The following is a 17905-nucleotide window of genomic DNA, read 5'->3' as shown; positions in this document are numbered from 1 at the left end:
AGAGACTGATCGAATCCCAATTCTTTTCTGCCACCGGACTGAATGGGAGACTGATCGAATTTCGATTTTTTCCTGCCACCGGACTGAATGAATCCCAATTCTTTTCTGCCACCGGACTGATTGAATCCCAATTCTTCCACTGGACTGATTGAGAGACTGATCGAATCCCAATTCTTTTCTGCCAACGGATTGATTGAGTGACTGATCGAATCCCAATTCTTTTCTGCCAACGGACTGATTGAGAGACTGATCCCAATTCTTTTCTGCCACCGGACTGATTGAATCCCAATTCTTCCACTGGACTGATTGAGAGACTGATCGAATCCCAATTCTTTTCTGCCAACGGATTGATTGAGTGACTGATCGAATCCCAATTCTTTTCTGCTACCGAACTGAACAAATTCCGATTCTTTTCTGCCACGGGGCAGATTGGGAGACTGAGCGAATCCCGATTTTTTTCTGCCACTGGAATGATTGGGAGACTGATCGAATCCCAATTCTTTTCTGCCACCGGACTGAATGGGTGATTGATCGAATCTCGATTTTTTCCTGACACCGGACTGAATGAATCCCAATTCTTTTCTGCCACCGGACTGATTGAGAGACTGATCGAATCCCAATTCTTTTCTGCCACCGGACTGAATGGTGGACTGAACAAATCTAATTTTTTTCTGTCACTGGACTGATTGAATCCCAATCTTTTTTGCCATCGGCCATTTTTTGCCATCGCACTGATCGATTGGATTGAACAAATCTCATTTTTTTCTGTCACTGGACTGATTGGGAGACTGATCGTATCCCAATTCTTTTCTGCCACCGGACTGATTGAGAGACTGATCGAATCCCAATTCTTTTCTGCCACCGGACTGATTGAGAGACTGATCGAATCCCAATTCTTTTCTGCCACCGGACTGATTGAGAGACTGATCGAATGCTATTTCTCATTTGATTGAGAGACTGATCGAATCCCAATTCTTTTCTGCCACCGGACTGATTGAGAGACTGATCAAATCCCAATTCTTTTCTGCTACCGAACTGAACAAATCCCGATTCTTTTCTGCCATTTCTCATTTGATTGAGAGACTGATCGAATCCCAATTCTTTTCTGCCACCGGACTGAATGGGAGACTGATCGAATTTCGATTTTTTCCTGCCACCGGACTGAATGAATCCCAATTCTTTTCTGCCACCGGACTGATTGAATCCCAATTCTTCCACTGGACTGATTGAGAGACTGATCGAATCCCAATTCTTTTCTGCCAACGGATTGATTGAGTGACTGATCGAATCCCAATTCTTTTCTGCCAACGGACTGATTGAGAGACTGATCCCAATTCTTTTCTGCCACCGGACTGATTGAATCCCAATTCTTCCACTGGACTGATTGAGAGACTGATCGAATCCCAATTCTTTTCTGCCAACGGATTGATTGAGTGACTGATCGAATCCCAATTCTTTTCTGCTACCGAACTGAACAAATTCCGATTCTTTTCTGCCACGGGGCAGATTGGGAGACTGAGCGAATCCCGATTTTTTTCTGCCACTGGAATGATTGGGAGACTGATCGAATCCCAATTCTTTTCTGCCACCGGACTGAATGGGTGATTGATCGAATCTCGATTTTTTCCTGACACCGGACTGAATGAATCCCAATTCTTTTCTGCCACCGGACTGATTGAGAGACTGATCGAATCCCAATTCTTTTCTGCCACCGGACTGAATGGTGGACTGAACAAATCTAATTTTTTTCTGTCACTGGACTGATTGAATCCCAATCTTTTTTGCCATCGGACTGATCGATTCCCGATTCTTTTCTGCCACCGGACTGAATGGTGGACTGAACAAATGCCTATTCTTTGCTGCCACTGGACAGATTGGGAGACTGACCGAATCTCAATTCTTTTCTGCCACCGGACTGATCGAATCCTAACTATTTTCTGCCACCGGATTGATTTAGAGACTGATCAAATCCCAATCTTTTTCTGCTATCGGACTGATCGAATCCCAATTCTTTTCTGCTACCGGACTGAACAAATACCGATTCTTCTCTGCTACTGAACAGATTGGGAGACTAATCGAATCCCGATTTTTTTCTGCCACTGGACTGATTGGGAGACTGGTCGAATCCCAATTCTTTTCTGCCACCAGACTGAATGGTGGACTGAACAAATCTCAATTCTTTTCTGTCACCGGACTAATTGAGAGGCTGATCGAATCCCAATTCTTTTCTGCTACCGGACTGAACAAATCCCAATTCTTTTCTGCCACCGGACAGATTGGGAGACTGATCGAATCCCAATTCTTTTCTGCCACCGGACGAAACAAATGCCTATTCTTTTCTGCCACTGGACAGATTGGGAGACTGACCGAATCCCAACTCTTTTCTGCCACCGGATTGATTTAGAGACTGATCAAATCCCAATCTTTTTCTGCTATCGGACTGATCGAATCCCAATTCATTTCTGCCACCGGACTGATCGAATCCCAATTCTTTTCTGCCACCGGACTGAATGGTGGACTGAACAAATCTCAATTCTTTTCTGTCACCGGACTGATTGAGAGGCTGATCGAATCCCAATTCTTTTCTGCTACCGGACTGAACAAATCCCAATTCTTTTCTGCCACCGGACAGATTGGGAGACTGATCGAATCCCAATTCTTTTCTGCCACCGGACTAAACAAATGCCTATTCTTTTCTGCCACTGGACAGATTGGGAGACTGACCGAATCCCAACTCTTTTCTGCCACCGGATTGATTTAGAGACTGATCAAATCCCAATCTTTTTCTGCTATCGGACTGATCAAATCCCAATCTTTTTCTGCTATCGGACTGATCGAATCCCAATTCTTTTCTGCCACCGGACTGATCGAATCCCAATTCTTTTCTGCCACCGGACTGAATGGTGGACTGAACTAATCTCAATTCTTTTCTGCCACCGGACTGATTGAGAGACTGATCGAATCCCAATTCTTTTCTGCCACCGGACTGATTGAGAGGCTGATCGAATCCCAATTCTTTTCTGCTACCGGACTGAACAAATCCCGATTCTTCTCTGCCACTGAACAGATTGGGAGACTGATCGAATCCCGATTTTTTTCTGCCACTGGACTGATTGGGAGACTGGTCGAATCCCAATTCTTTTCTGCCAACGGACTGAATGGTGGATTGAACAAATCTGAATTCTTTTCTGTCACCGGACTGATTGAGAGACTGATCGAATCCCAATTCTTCTCTGCCACTGGACTGAACAAATCCCTATTATTTTCTGCCACTGATTGGGAGACTGATCGAATCCCAATTTTTTTTTGCCACCGGACTGATTGGGAGACTGATCGAATCCCAATTCTTTTCTGCCACCGGACTGATTGAGAGGCTGATCAAATACCAATTCTTTTCTGCTACCGGACTGAACAAATCCCGATTCTTCTCTGCCACTGAACAGATTGGGAGACTGATCGAATCCCGATTTTTTTCTGCCACTGGACTGATTGGGAGACTGGTCGAATCCCAATTCTTTTCTGCCACCGGACTGAATGGTGGATTGAACAAATCTGAATTCTTTTCTGTCACCGGACTGATTGAGAGACTGATCGAATCCCAATTCTTCTCTGCCACTGGACTGAACAAATCCCTATTATTTTCTGCCACTGATTGGGAGACTGATCGAATCCCAATTTTTTTTTGCCACCGGACTGATCGAATCCCAATTCTTTTCTGCCACCGGACTGATTGGGAGACTGATCGAATCTCAATTCTTTTTTGCCACCGGACTGCTTGAGAGGCTGATCAAATCCCAATTCTTTTCTGCTACCGGACTGAACAAATCCCGATTCTTCTCTGCCACTGAACAGATTGGGAGACTGATTGAATCCCGATTTTTTTCTGCCACTGGACTGATTGGGAGACTGGTCGAATCCCAATTCTTTTCTGCCAACGGACTGAATGGTGGACTGAACAAATCTCAATTCTTTTCTGCCACCGGACTGAATGGTGGACTGCACAAATCTCAATTCTTTTCTGCCACCGGACTGATTAGGAGACTGATCGAATCCCAATTCTTTTCTGCCACCGGACAGATTGAGAGGCTGATCAAATCCCAATTCTTTTCTGCTACCGGACTGAACAAATCCCGATTCTTCTCTGCCACTGAACAGATTGGGAGACTGATCGAATCCCGATTTTTTTCTGCCACTGGACTGATTGGGAGACTGGTCGAATCCCGATTCTTCTCTGCCACCGGACTGATTGAAGGACTGATCGAATCCCAATTCTTTTCTGCCACCGGACTGAATGGTGGACTGAACAAATCTCAATTCTTTTCTGTCACCGGACTGATTGAGAGGCTGATCGAATCCCAATTCTTTTCTGCTACCGGACTGAACAAATCCCAATTCTTTTCTGCCACCGGACAGATTGGGAGACTGATCGAATCCCAATTCTTTTCGCCACCGGACTAAACAAATGCCTATTCTTTTCTGCCACTGGACAGATTGGGAGACTGACCGAATCCCAACTCTTTTCTGCCACCGGATTGATTTAGAGACTGATCAAATCCCAATCTTTTTCTGCTATCGGACTGATCGAATCCCAATTCTTTTCTGCCACCGGACTGATCGAATCCCAATTCTTTTCTGCCACCGGACTGAATGGTGGACTGAACTAATCTCAATTCTTTTCTGCCACCGGACTGATTGAGAGACTGATCGAATCCCAATTCTTTTCTGCCACCGGACTGATTGAGAGGCTGATCGAATCCCAATTCTTTTCTGCTACCGGACTGAACAAATCCCGATTCTTCTCTGCCACTGAACAGATTGGGAGACTGATCGAATCCCGATTTTTTTCTGCCACTGGACTGATTGGGAGACTGGTCGAATCCCAATTCTTTTCTGCCAACGGACTGAATGGTGGATTGAACAAATCTGAATTCCTCTCTGTCACCGGACTGATTGAGAGACTGATCGAATCCCAATTCTTCTCTGCCACTGGACTGAACAAATTCCTATTATTTTCAGTCACTGATTGGGAGACTGATCGAATCCCAATTTTTTTTTGCCACCGGACTGATCGAATCCCAATTCTTTTCTGCCACCGGACTGATTGGGAGACTGATCGAATCCCAATTCTTTTCTGCCACCGGACTGATTGAGAGGCTGATCAAATCCCTATTCTTTTCTGCTACCGGACTGAACAAATCCCGATTCTTCTCTGCCACTGAACAGATTGGGAGACTGATCGAATCCCGATTTTTTTCTGCCACTGGACTGATTGGGAGACTGGTCGAATCCCAATTCTTTTCTGCCAACGGACTGAATGGAGGACTGAACAAATCTCAATTCTTTTCTGCCACCGGACTGAATGGTGGACTGCACAATTCTCAATTCTTTTCTGCCACCGGACTGATTGGGAGACTGATCGAATCCCAATTCTTTTCTGCTACCGGACTGAACAAATCCCTATTCTTTTCTGCCACTGGACAGATTGGGAGACTGATTGAATCCCAATTTTTTTTTCTGCCACCGGACTGAACGAAACCCAATCCTTTTCTGCCACCGGACAATCCCAATCAGACAAAACAAATCCTTATTCTTTTCTGCCACCGGACTGATTGGGAGACTGATCGAATCTCAATTCTTTTCTGCCATCGGACTGAAGGGTGGACTGAATAAATCTCGTGCCGGTGGCTTATAAGCCGGTGCCTGCTCAGAAATTCAGTTAGTTGTAATTGCGAAGTGACATAGAAATGGCTTTTCTCGCTCGCTCGCCTGAACACCATGCTCTTCTCTCCTAATCACAAATATTTTCTGTCACCGGACTGAACGGTGGCTTATAAGGCGGTGCCAGTCCTCAGAATGCAACGCGGTGCCGATGTGCACTAAGACTTTTGCGTTCACGTAAACCTTCACTTCTTGTATACACATGCGCTCTCGCGAATACACACGCACCGAAACATAGATGAAGGGCCTTATTCTAGTACACACTTTACGATAAAAACCACGAAGGTGACGTCCAAAATGAACCACTATTGAACTGACAAAAACCAACATATCGAATTCTCCTCTGACATTTTCCCTTTGTTTCGCCCTGTATTGGGTTCCCTACTGTTAGTTCTGTTTGAGATATTCCTAGCGATCTGACCATCAATCATACCCGGCTGGTGAAAACGAAAGGAACGGCAAGCCATTGAACTACGGTTTACGAGTTAGGGAATCGTCAAAAATAACAACGGGTATTCAGGCAGAATGAACACCTTTCACGTAGAAATCGTTAGAGATAATTAATTTTCCGTATCAAAATTAGTGGAAAACTTTGTGTTCTTAATTCGTTAAATTTATAACTTACAAAAAAATTATCTGGAGATAATTTTATATTTCAATGATAAGTTTTACTGGAATAAATAGTTGAAATAATTTCGTATCTAGATGTGGACACCGTACCGTTCTCATCGCGGATACACTTCATTCCGTTTTCACCATGAAGTAGAATCGGGAATAAGGCCCGAAATGTTTTGCTGTCAGCACTGATTTTGCACCGTCGGTTGGTAATAGTATGGATGCAGCGCTGTTGATTTTTATGCTTTGCTTAGAACGACCGAAGGTAAAATGGGATGCTAGAATGTGATAGGGGAAGACGGGGCACGACCGCGCGGCGGTGTAAGACGGGCCACTTCTAGTATGTTACGCAAGAAGCATGATTAGCCTATTTTTGTCGTTTCGAATTGCTTGACAACACTTGAGCGTACGAAATATCAAAATTGTAAACAAAACAAAGTTTTCGTCCATTGCGGTTGCAAGTGATCTAAATTTCAAGGCAACCAAAATAAGGATTTTTCCAGCAAAAACTGTGTATTCAGTTAATTGTCAGTGTCCCAATCCTTCAGTAGATTGTTCCGATTCTTTCTGCGTTGAAAGGTATGTAAAATGTAATATAAAATGCGTGAAATGAGCAAAGTAATGCAAAAGGTGCTCTGGGGGGAAGACGGTCCACTTTCCACCCCACACCCCACGTCGTGATATTGAAAAACAAAATACCATCTTTTTGCTCGTCTCTTCACACACAAATGCCCCAAAAGTACATAAGGAAGTCGTCGAATAATCGTTCTTATAGATTCCGATAATTTGGTAAATTTTTCACGAATTTTTGCAAAACTCTGCACGTGGAATATTGATGGCCTTTTCAGAAGTTTGTGTGTAGTTTATGAACAACCCTAAACATTTAGTACCTTAGACAACACTGTTCCTGTTATTTTTACTAGACTGTTTTAAAATAGTATCGCTCCGTCCTACCCCGTCATGGTCCGTTTTACCCCGCGGGTGGTCCTTCTTACCCCGCCTTTTTCGCTGGCCACAGAGCATTTCAAAAAATAATGAAAAACGCAAAAAAGTTATACAATCAACAGTTACACATTTTTTAGTAGTAGATTATTAGATACTCAATGATATATGTAACAAAAAATAGGGGAAATCCTGAAGGACGTTTAAATGAAAATTGGTTTTCTTAGGGGGACGATCTTACCCCGTCTTCCCCTACGTTCGTGTGTATAAAATGAGGCGCGCATCACACAAGTGAGAAGAGATGTTTAGTATCTGAATTCTGCACCGGGTTCTTCTTGCGCTCTCGTATTTTTAAGGTTTGGTACACTTCGAACCCAGAGAGAATACGTGTTAGTTATGAACGCGCGATGATGAAAATTAAACTCAAATGCAGCGCAGCGTATGTTTTCTGAAGAGCCACTGGTAAATCTATTTAGTTTCTAATTGAGAAGTAACAGGGAAATACTTTCGCTTGCTCGGTCACCTATACTATACTCTACTATACTCTTCTCTCCTAATCCCATTTGAATATTCATCTATCTTAAATTCTACTACAGTAAAGAAGGTTTGAAAATATCACAGATACGTGCTTTATTTTGTCCAGCATTTTTTGTTTGATGGGTTCTTTGATTATATTTATAGTCTTCAAGTTAGAACCAGGAAGATGCCGTGTGAGTTCTTGATAAAACATATAGTATGAAACAACACTGGACATTTATTTTGACTACTAATCTTCTAAGTGTTTCTCATGTTAGAATACCAATGAATATTTCATTCATCACTCACCTTGAATTCACATCATCAAACATTCCGGTCGATTGAATGAAATATGGACAGATCACTGTCGTGAAGATACCGTGCGCTCCCATATATTCCAGCTCTATTCGCAACGCTTCATCGAAACCCACCTGAATAGAACACAAGCAATAAAAAAAATACAAATCAATCCCAAAAACAGAGAATGACGAATGAATCAAATGATTAGTATTCCGAGTGGCACATGGATGGCCCCAAGTGCAAATCAGTCAGAGCTTACCGCAGCGAATTTGCTCGAACAATAATCGACCAGCTTGGAGATTCCGACATGGCCCGCCAAGGAGGCGATCGTCACTATGTGGCCATGATCACGTTCCAACATCGACGGCAGGAAGGCTTTTGTCGTCTACGCAACGAAACAGAACATACGGAAGAAAGCCAAATGTTTCAATGTCATAAAGAACAACGCGAACACAAATGAAAACATTTTATTTTTGCACCAACAAACAAAAAGCGATGAGTGACAGCAAAGTTGCGATTCTTGGAAGAGCTATGCGCTAATGATTTACAATACTTTAAGGACTTCTGACCCTCTTCTCGGATGAGTGTTTGTTTTTTCCGATCACGTCCATTGCCTGGGCAGTGTCTCTTCAAGAGAGCCATATATATAGATTCTCCTCCGATTCAAAACAATTTTGAACGTGCACTGCCTCTCGAAAGAACAAACACAAATAGCGAGCAGACAGGATCAGAAGCCGTTGAGAATTGTCGGCGGGACTTACCCAGAAATGTGCCAGAATGTTCACACTGAAAGATCGCTCGATCAGATGATCTGGGGTGTCAAGAAGCGCTCGGCCCGAAACAACGCCTGCGTTGTTGAACAGTATCGAAACCTACGAAAAAAAAGATCAGTAAGTATTTGACTATTATGTCTAAACAGCTAGTACAACACCGAAGAGGATCGATTGGGTTGCAAATAAACTATGGTTGATGGCCAGTGCAATTAGGTTTTTTACAGTTCTAGGGCATGATAAGGTGACCATGTAATGGATACATCCACTAGAGAGCAGAGATTGCTAGATTACAACCCCTCGGCACAATTTAGTCACCAGGTCAGTCGGCTATCATTGACCTCTAGCAGACTTCCGCTCCGTATAATTGCTACACCCACCCGGAGTGGGTAATCGGAAAAAAGGCGGAACACTACTGCGTGCACACGTAAGTTCTAAGCAGATGTAATTTATTGTACTGTAGGAAAATAACATCTGTGGTATCGATGACCTGCGGGCCAATACCGGTTAACATGGGTCATGCCAGTGGACGGAAACTCCCCCGATAAGAGTTGAATACTAATTGGGTACGAAATGGAATACACGTGGGCAGACGAAAACTAAAACGTTTTTGGCAGTGCTTCGCGCTTACTGCAGCCGATACTGCGATGTAGGACAAAGAACTCCGATGACCGGTAATTAAATCATACGAAGTACTCGTAGATTCATTCATCTGAATGTGTTATAGTCTAGTCTAGGGTTTGAATAACGAGTTTTGATTTAACACAATGAAACTATCGCTTAGTATTTCTACCTCGCAATCACCACTTAATTATCATGCATGTCTCTAATCATCGGCACCATCGGCTTACGTGAGGTATTAACACATTCGCGTCAAATGAAATCGGCCGCATCATCGCACGCTAGATATGTTAATGGGCAATACTCACGTCACCCACGTCCTCCCGAATCATGTTGGCAGATTTGTACACCTGTTCCTTGTTGGAAATGTCCACTTTGTATCCCTTGCAGAAACCACCCATCGATTGGATGATTTTGACTGTTTCGTCGATTCCTGGAAATGGAGAAAGTGGAAAATGGAATACGTTGAGTGTTATCCGTATGAGAAGAAGTATGGCTTCAATTATTGGCATTTTCGTTTTCATCGTGGTGGAATGCATCATATATTTGGAATAAAGAGTTTATTATATATTTTTAGTGTTAAATGTACAAATCAAGGTGAATAGTAATGCTTTTGACTCCGGGCGCTTTTTAATTCGGACACTATGCATTACATTCAATATACCACAGCCATGCCTTTTTTTTCATGTTGAATTAATGCGATTGATAGTTACTAATTAGTTACTAATAGTTACTGTTCAAATCTGCTAACATGAACGTCTCCCATACGGACTGAGAAACACTTTTTGTTATTAGGCGCGCAACAAAGCAATTAAGGATGCTAATGAAAATGGTCATCTCGAATTTCAAATAGCATAAAAATACTCACCACCTCGAAAAAACGCCCTATGCAAAATATTAGCTCATTCGGACTTCATATACTAGTGTCTCATACGTTAAAATTTGAGTTTTTGAAAAAAGAAGGAAATTGTAAAAAATGTTTTTGGCGCTTGGTCGTTTTTCAGTCTGAAAAGTCGCTTTTTTAATAATTTTTTTTAGATAACTGTAAATCTCGAAGTGCTAGGCAATTTTAAGGTGAAGGTGGAAGGAAGCCATAGTAGTAGTATAGGTAAAACCACGTGTAAAAATTTGGTTATAGTGATAGTGAGAGAAGAGCAAAGCACACGTAAATAGATCAATTCACTTATCAGTCATCACTTATCCGAATTCTAAAGTGAAATGTATGAACGATATGTTTCGATGAACAATTGCAAATATAAATATATATAGAAGGTGCATTTGCATATGAAATAAAATCCTGATTATACGCGAGCGTAGCATGAGCAAATTTTTAACACATGCGAATTGGGGCTCTTTTGGTATTAACAAGTTCTTCCGCATAGTAACTCGATGTTGATAATCCCTCATATTTTCCTCCGGTGATCGTATTGTTTTCACATATTCACGTTGGAGAGCCTTAACCTTTCTCTTCGTTGGCCGAGGCATTTTGATTGAATGTAATACTTTTCCGTTTACTGTTTCTGAAAGCATAAGCAGCCGTGACAGTGTTCCGAACTCTGCAATACAATTTGCTTAACCAATGTTAAAGTTGCTAAAACTTACATTAATTTTATTCATGACATGAAACGCTATGACTCAGAAATAACATTTTATTGAGTGGTTTTTATAGCTGTTTCGATGATGTTGTTTGGCATCAGTGCCGATAAAATAACGATGCTTTCACCAATACAAACAAAACCATTGCCGAAAATTGAAAAATGAAAATTCAACTTTCAGAGCACTAGCTCGAGTTTTCCGACGTTTTTCACTATACAGAGCGACAGCAGATGAAAATGTAATATCTTGTGAGCAATCGATTATATTTTGGTTGATATTACTTGATGTGAAGTGTGCGAAAACGATCATTTTCTTCACACTGCTTCGCAAAATCATTGATTTTCGGGCGAGGGGTGTGGGAGGGAGATGGAAGAAATGAGCCCCATTGTGGCAGCCATTTGTGGCTAGCTTTCACCTTCACCTTAAGACATTTGGTATCAAACAAAATATTTTGAAAACCCCGATTTCCGGTGGTTTTGACGTAGGACTGCGTCTTTAATTTCTATACCGGGGTGTAAAATCAAAGTTTCGAAAACGAAAGCGTTACGCCGGAGACCGAGATTTTGAGCGTTAATAGCTCCTAAACAACCGAACGAAATGGTGTGGCAAACACTTCATTCGAAGGGTAAAATGTCTACGCGTTATATACGTGTTACTTTTTGATCCAAAAACTGGTTTCAATAGCCTTAAAATTGCTTCCAAAACAGACTACTGAAATCATCAATCGGTATATAAGCGAGCGCCACTTGGAAATCCACTCAGTTATAATTGAACAGCGATTGGAGCATGTTGTCGCTGTTGTGGTGAAGCTAACTTCGTTTATCATGAAAACGCTGATGAACGGTGTCACCAAGAGCCTGTTCGTGCACCTTAGGCCAGAAGGGAATCCATCAGGAGGAGAGTGATGCCACGAACGGTTTCGCTTGAGACATCGGAGCAGCCACCATACACACATATACACGCGCGAAACTATTTTCTTTTGGTTGCCATCCAGCATCGAGAGGATTCCGGAAAATCCACCAGTTCCTCTTGGAATTGCAAAATACATTCATACGAAAGAGTTTATTTTAATGTTTTCTATCCATATAACACTGCAACCAAATACATTTGGTTTTGTGATTTTTCAATCAAGTGCAATGAACAGGTGTTTATCGAGTGAGCATCAACCACTGGTGGACTTCGAGTATCGAGGAGAATCTGGAAAGATGTTATTGTTATCGTCAAGTGCAATTAGCAGGAAAGCCTCTGAAGATTATTCTTCCCCATCAGTAGGATATTTTCGTATCCAATATTGGATACGCGCGCAACGGAAAAAGTTTCGCATCGCGAAAATCATATAATTTTCAATCGATTATTGCTCAGTCGCTTAAAGTTTGAAACTCAGAGAGCTGATTCGCCTCTAGTTTGCCTTCATAATTGTCATCGTAAACCACACCTTCTCTAGATTCATTCACGGACAAAATGCATAGTTAAGCGATATTCTGGTGGTAATACACATTCATTTTTCGTGAGGACATCGACAAGACGACATCGTTATTTAACGAGCTGAACGAACTGAACGAGCTGAACGAGCTGGACGAGCTGGACGGCGGGGGATCGAAGGATTCATTACCTGGCCTGACCTGACCTGAAACGCATTCAGTTTGTTTGGAACTGTGAGGGAGCGCAGAAAAGCCGACCCATCAGAAGGAGAAGAGAAGGCGACCAAGAGAGTATCAGCATCGAAAAACATCGGAGACATAAGAGAGGCCGCCACACATACACATACACGCGCGGAACTATTCACATTTGGGTGCCATTCAGCGCCGAGAAGATTCAGGAAAGATGTTAACGTTGCTGAAAAATAATCGGCCAGTTCCCCTGGGAATTAAAAAAAAACATTCAAGCGAAAGAGTTTATTTTAATGTTTTCTAACCATGTAACACTGCGATCAAATACATTTGGTTTTGTGATTTTTCTGTTATACGCGCACTGACAAACGATGTTTACTCAACAATTTCTCAGACGAGAAATAGGTGTTGTGAGGATGAGCGAACGTAAAAATTATGTAGACTGATTTTATGCTACAGATATTTTGTCTATTGGAAATGGAATACAAATCATGTCACAATATAAGCAATGTTTTATGTATTATACAACTTTCGTGTGATTGCTTCTTTTGCTGAATATTATGCCTTCAACGTAACGCTCTCGTTTTCGAAGTCCCCCAAATATTCATTTATTCATTCATTCATTCATTCATTCATAATTGATTCAGATGCAACTAAAACCAAATGATCACTAAATCAACGATAGTCCTACGTCACCCTTGCGGTTATACCACAGATATAACCCACTTCCTGTTTTTTGGTTTTTTTTTTAAAATATCAAAAAAAAAATCCTACGTACGATGACAGGAAATTTAGTGGAGAAGAATCTGGGAAAAATTGATTAATCGAAATCGGATGAACCGTTCCGGAGGTTGAACTCTCGCCATTTTGCAAAATTTAGTTTCGAGAAAAACGCCTTTTAAATTTTGCATCCTCGGTCCTTGCGCAGAGACTTAGGTCCACTAATTGGCTTATAACTTTGGAACGGAACATAACAGTAAAGTAGATATTCCAGAGAACATTTTAGATCAGATTCTTTTTTTTTTTAATTTTTTCAAGTTTTCATAGCGACTACCCCTTTAAATGACCAAGGTCTTCACACCCACAACGTTTCACTGTAGCCTGAGATGGTGCTGCCAACTTCTAAGACGAATTGCCACGAAATTCGTTTTATTTTAGTATATTTAAACATTATCACGTGAATGAGTAATTTGAAGCTTGAATTAATTTTCTTATGCCAATCAAATAACATCTAGAGTGCAACTAATATTTTAATGGTAGGGTAGGGCGGGGCTAGATGGCCATAGGGGTAAGTTGGTCAGTGACGATATCTTGGAATCTGAGCGTCCAACTTTTTATTAAGTAGGTAAAAAAATATGGACATGGTTTCGATTTCGCCAAAAATCATTCACGGTTTGTGCATTATAAAATGTGTTCTAAAACAGGTTAATAACCATGAAAACGTAAAACAAAGCTTTATTGTACGTATTAGCTTTAAGTGTTAATGGAAATCGCTTTCAAAATTATTTTTGTTGAATTTTCATGAATATTCTTTTCATATATAGAGCGGCTAGTTGGTCACACAAATTGTTCGTTTGAGATTTTTTTCAAAAGCCTTGATTTGGTACGAGAAAATGTCTTCACCATAATATAGGAGGAATGTTCTTCACACAAAAACGGAACTGTGATAACTCTATTTGTTTATTTCAGCTTTGAAAGTATGGTTGTAACTCAAACCATATCCATGAAACTAATTGTAGAAAAGGAACACCTTTGATTTGTGAAGTGGTCGTTTTGAATTTATCTAGGTTAATCTATTGTATAGTAGGGGCAAAATAATAGAATTCAACGTCACAATCATTCGAATTTTCGAGCGCAAATGAACTAATGTCTTCTAGAGACAATATGTATTCGGACCGCTTCGTTCGCTGAGACTAAGGCCCTGCTTTTTTGACGATATTTTCGGCCAATAGTTAGAATTTCATGGAAATAATATCTTTTAAAAATTCACGTACGCTATCGTACTGAAATGTCTTCACCTATTTCATAATGTCTCCACAAAATCAAATGTCTTCAAAATGAAGACATGTCTTCAAACCTGGCATCTCTGGTTTGCCACAAAGTGGAAGAGACGAAATCGCTAGAAAAGATTGTCTGACTAATTTTCCACGATGATAATTTGAATTTTTCATTAATTTGTTTTTTGTTACTTGCTACATGATATTAGTTAACTGTTTTTGTTTTAATTTAATTAATTTTTTTATTGTGAAGGAAACTTCTAATGGAAAAATGCCTATTATTTGCTCAAAAATAACATGCCTATTATTGACCAATTTACCCCGTGTGTAGGGTTAGTTCTGAAATATAAAAATATATTTCTGAAATATAAAGACGATAAATAAAAGAAAAATGTCAGATAATTGATTCTATGGTTTTTTTTTTCATTGAAATGGTAAAAGGTAAGCTTCATTGTGACACATAACATTCTAATGCAAAACTTCGTACTACAAAGTTATAACCAAATTTATTCAAAAATGACCAACTAGCCCCGCCCTACCCTATAGGTTTTAAAAATAAAAAGTTCATATGAAATAATTTTGTTCCTCTTCCGGTACAGATAAATGCTAGCCAAGTTCGTCCTGAGGCTCAATGTTACAATATAAAGCCAGGAGCAGACGTCCGGGCGCGCTAAAGTCTTTTTTTGTGAAAAATGCGGGAAGAAAAAGCTAGTTTGGAAAGCATTTTGTCGATGTGGAATGAAATCATCTCCTTGTTTCACTATCGGGAATATGAATAGCGAAATTTACCAGGAAGTATGTCTTCTTATGGTTATTCTTTACATGGTTATTTTTTACAGTTACGGTTTTGGGAATATGTGCTGAATATCCACAAGAACACAAGTCGCAGGAAATTCCTAGAAATCCTTCTATATAATCTTTTTCTCATCTCCTCAAGTCATCTCCCACAAGGCACTGAATTGACCTAACAATTGAATTCTAAAGTGTTACAGTCACTCACTTATTGTTATTAGTGAGTGATTGTACGGTCATAAATATTTAAATTAAATGGTCAATTTTGACCGGGATGAGGTATAAATCTCATGATCATTAGCTCTCGATGAAAATTTAAATTAAAATCATGAACGCTTAATGATAACAATGCACAATGGCCCAGGAGGTGCATTCACGTGGAAATTAGTATTTAAAACTCGACAGTTATTCTACAGACAAAAACAATCATCGACAAAGTAGTTACATATAATAGAGCGCTCATTTTTATGTTATCAAAAATAGGATGACCAAAATTGTCAATGAACTAAAAAATCCAACTTTCTTATCTTCGTAGATAGAGGTAAGCATAGTTCGACAATGTTATAGCCCTAGTTATTTAAGAAACCTATTTAGAACACATCTTTTTTCTATCTCTTGAAATAACCGATATAGCGCCTTTTTTCTAAGTTGCGTTAGGGTCACCATGAAGAAAACTGTTTTTTCTTTGCTCTAACTTTTATATTTCGAATTCTACATACAAACTGTCTTCGGAAGACTTTTAAAGCTACTAATACAATCATTTTGCAATGCAGAACTTGTCAATATCTCGACTTCACTCAAAGTTATTGATATTTCTTCCCAAAAAATATGCTCTCTGCAATTGTTTGTCATTCTTTCTGGGGCAAACATAAACCAAGTTTCTTGGGGACATTTGAAAGAACATAGTTCACTCTACATGATGTGTGATTTTGAAAACTATGTTATTTTTCGTGTTTAAGTAAATTAAAATGGAAATCATGAGTTTTTGGGTGAAAAACCATCAACCATCAGAATTAAGATATGGACAAGTTCTGCATCGCAAAATGTTGGTTTTGATAATCTCTAAAAGTCGCACGAAGACAGTTTTGATGTAGAATTTGAAATATAAAAGTTAGAGCAAAAAAACCCGCTTTTTCATGGTGACTCTAATGCAACTTAGGAAAAAAACGCTAAATCGATTATATTAAAAGATTATGTAAAGATAAAGATACGGATAAGAAAGTTGGATTTTTTATTTCATGGACAATTTTGGTCACCCTATTTTTGATAACATAAAAATGAGCGCTCTATCATATGTAACAATTTTGTCGAGGGCAGTTTTTTTTTCTAAAGAATAAATATCTCCCACAAAATTGTTTTTTAACTAAGTTGCATTAGGGTAATCATGAAAAAAACGGTTTTTTACTCTAACTTTTATATTTCAAATTTTACATCAAAATTGTCTTCGTACGACTTTTAAAGCTTATCAATACCAACATTTTGCGAAGCAGAATGTGGCAATATCTTAATCCTTCTCAAAGTTATTGATAGGTTTTCACCAAAAACTCATGATGACAGCTTTTTTCATGGTGACCCTAACGCAACATAGAAAAATCACTATATCGGTTTTTTCAAGAGATAGAAAAAAAACTTCGTTCTACAAAGATGTCTCAAATAACTGGGACTGCAACATTGTCGAAATTTATTCACCACTATCTATAAAGATAAGAAAGTTATATTTTTTATTTTAACGACAATTTTGTTCACCCTATTTTTGATCACAAGAAAATGAGCGCTCCATCATATGTAACAACTTTTTCGAAGACAGTTTTTGTCTAGAAAATAACCGACGAGCTCTAAATGCTAATTTCCACTAAAATGCATCTTCTGGACCATTGTGCAATGGTACACCGACAAGATTAGTCGAAATGTCACATATATTGGATTTTTTGTGCTTGTCAATTTCAGATGTTAATTATAGGACAGATAACGCTGTTGATAAAATATTATTTCTGTTCCGGGGAAGTATTAAGATATCCAAGAACAAACTTCAACGCCAAAGCCACACAACACAAAGATTGAAATAACCCTTTCTTCACATAAAGCCATACACACTCTTGTAATGTGTTGCAACGAACATATAAATATTGAAAAAGGTTAACCACAAAACCATACCCACAATCGCAGGAAACGTACGAAGGGCGAAACATCCACTCAATCCCACGCCATAGCCAGAGACGTTCACATAAGGACCGAAACATGGAAAGAGTATTCCCCACACATGAAGCGCATAATTTCCCCGTGTGACCGACCATCCATCGGTAACGGCCGCGTTGTCCTTGAGAACAGGTCTTTTAACGAGCGGTCAGAGAAATTATTGTTCGCTTTATTGCGTCTCAGAACAATGTGGCTGTGGGGTTAACCCGAGGGTTTTCGTGCCATTACGTTC

General features: G+C 40.0%; 1 protein-coding gene across 7 annotated transcripts in view; it reads right to left on the bottom strand.

Annotated features, from left to right (window-relative positions):
- The window catches only part of LOC129775813 (short-chain dehydrogenase/reductase family 16C member 6), a 94505-nt gene that overhangs the window by 4414 nt on the left and 72186 nt on the right, over positions 1–17905 (bottom strand). For all 7 annotated transcript variants that reach the window (XM_055780928.1, XM_055780930.1, XM_055780926.1 and 4 more), the window contains 4 exons: positions 9791–9915; positions 8853–8963; positions 8351–8476; positions 8101–8222 (listed from right to left, as the gene is read on the bottom strand). In XM_055780928.1, the coding sequence (XP_055636903.1) occupies positions 8101–8222; positions 8351–8476; positions 8853–8963; positions 9791–9915 (484 nt within the window). The remainder of the gene's footprint in view (positions 1–8100; positions 8223–8350; positions 8477–8852; positions 8964–9790; positions 9916–17905) is intronic.

The sequence above is a fragment of the Toxorhynchites rutilus genome, chromosome 3 (assembly GCF_029784135.1).
Source record: "Toxorhynchites rutilus septentrionalis strain SRP chromosome 3, ASM2978413v1, whole genome shotgun sequence".
In the NCBI taxonomy this organism is placed as follows: domain Eukaryota; kingdom Metazoa; phylum Arthropoda; class Insecta; order Diptera; family Culicidae; genus Toxorhynchites; species Toxorhynchites rutilus.
This window is presented reverse-complemented; position numbering and strand designations above follow the sequence as displayed.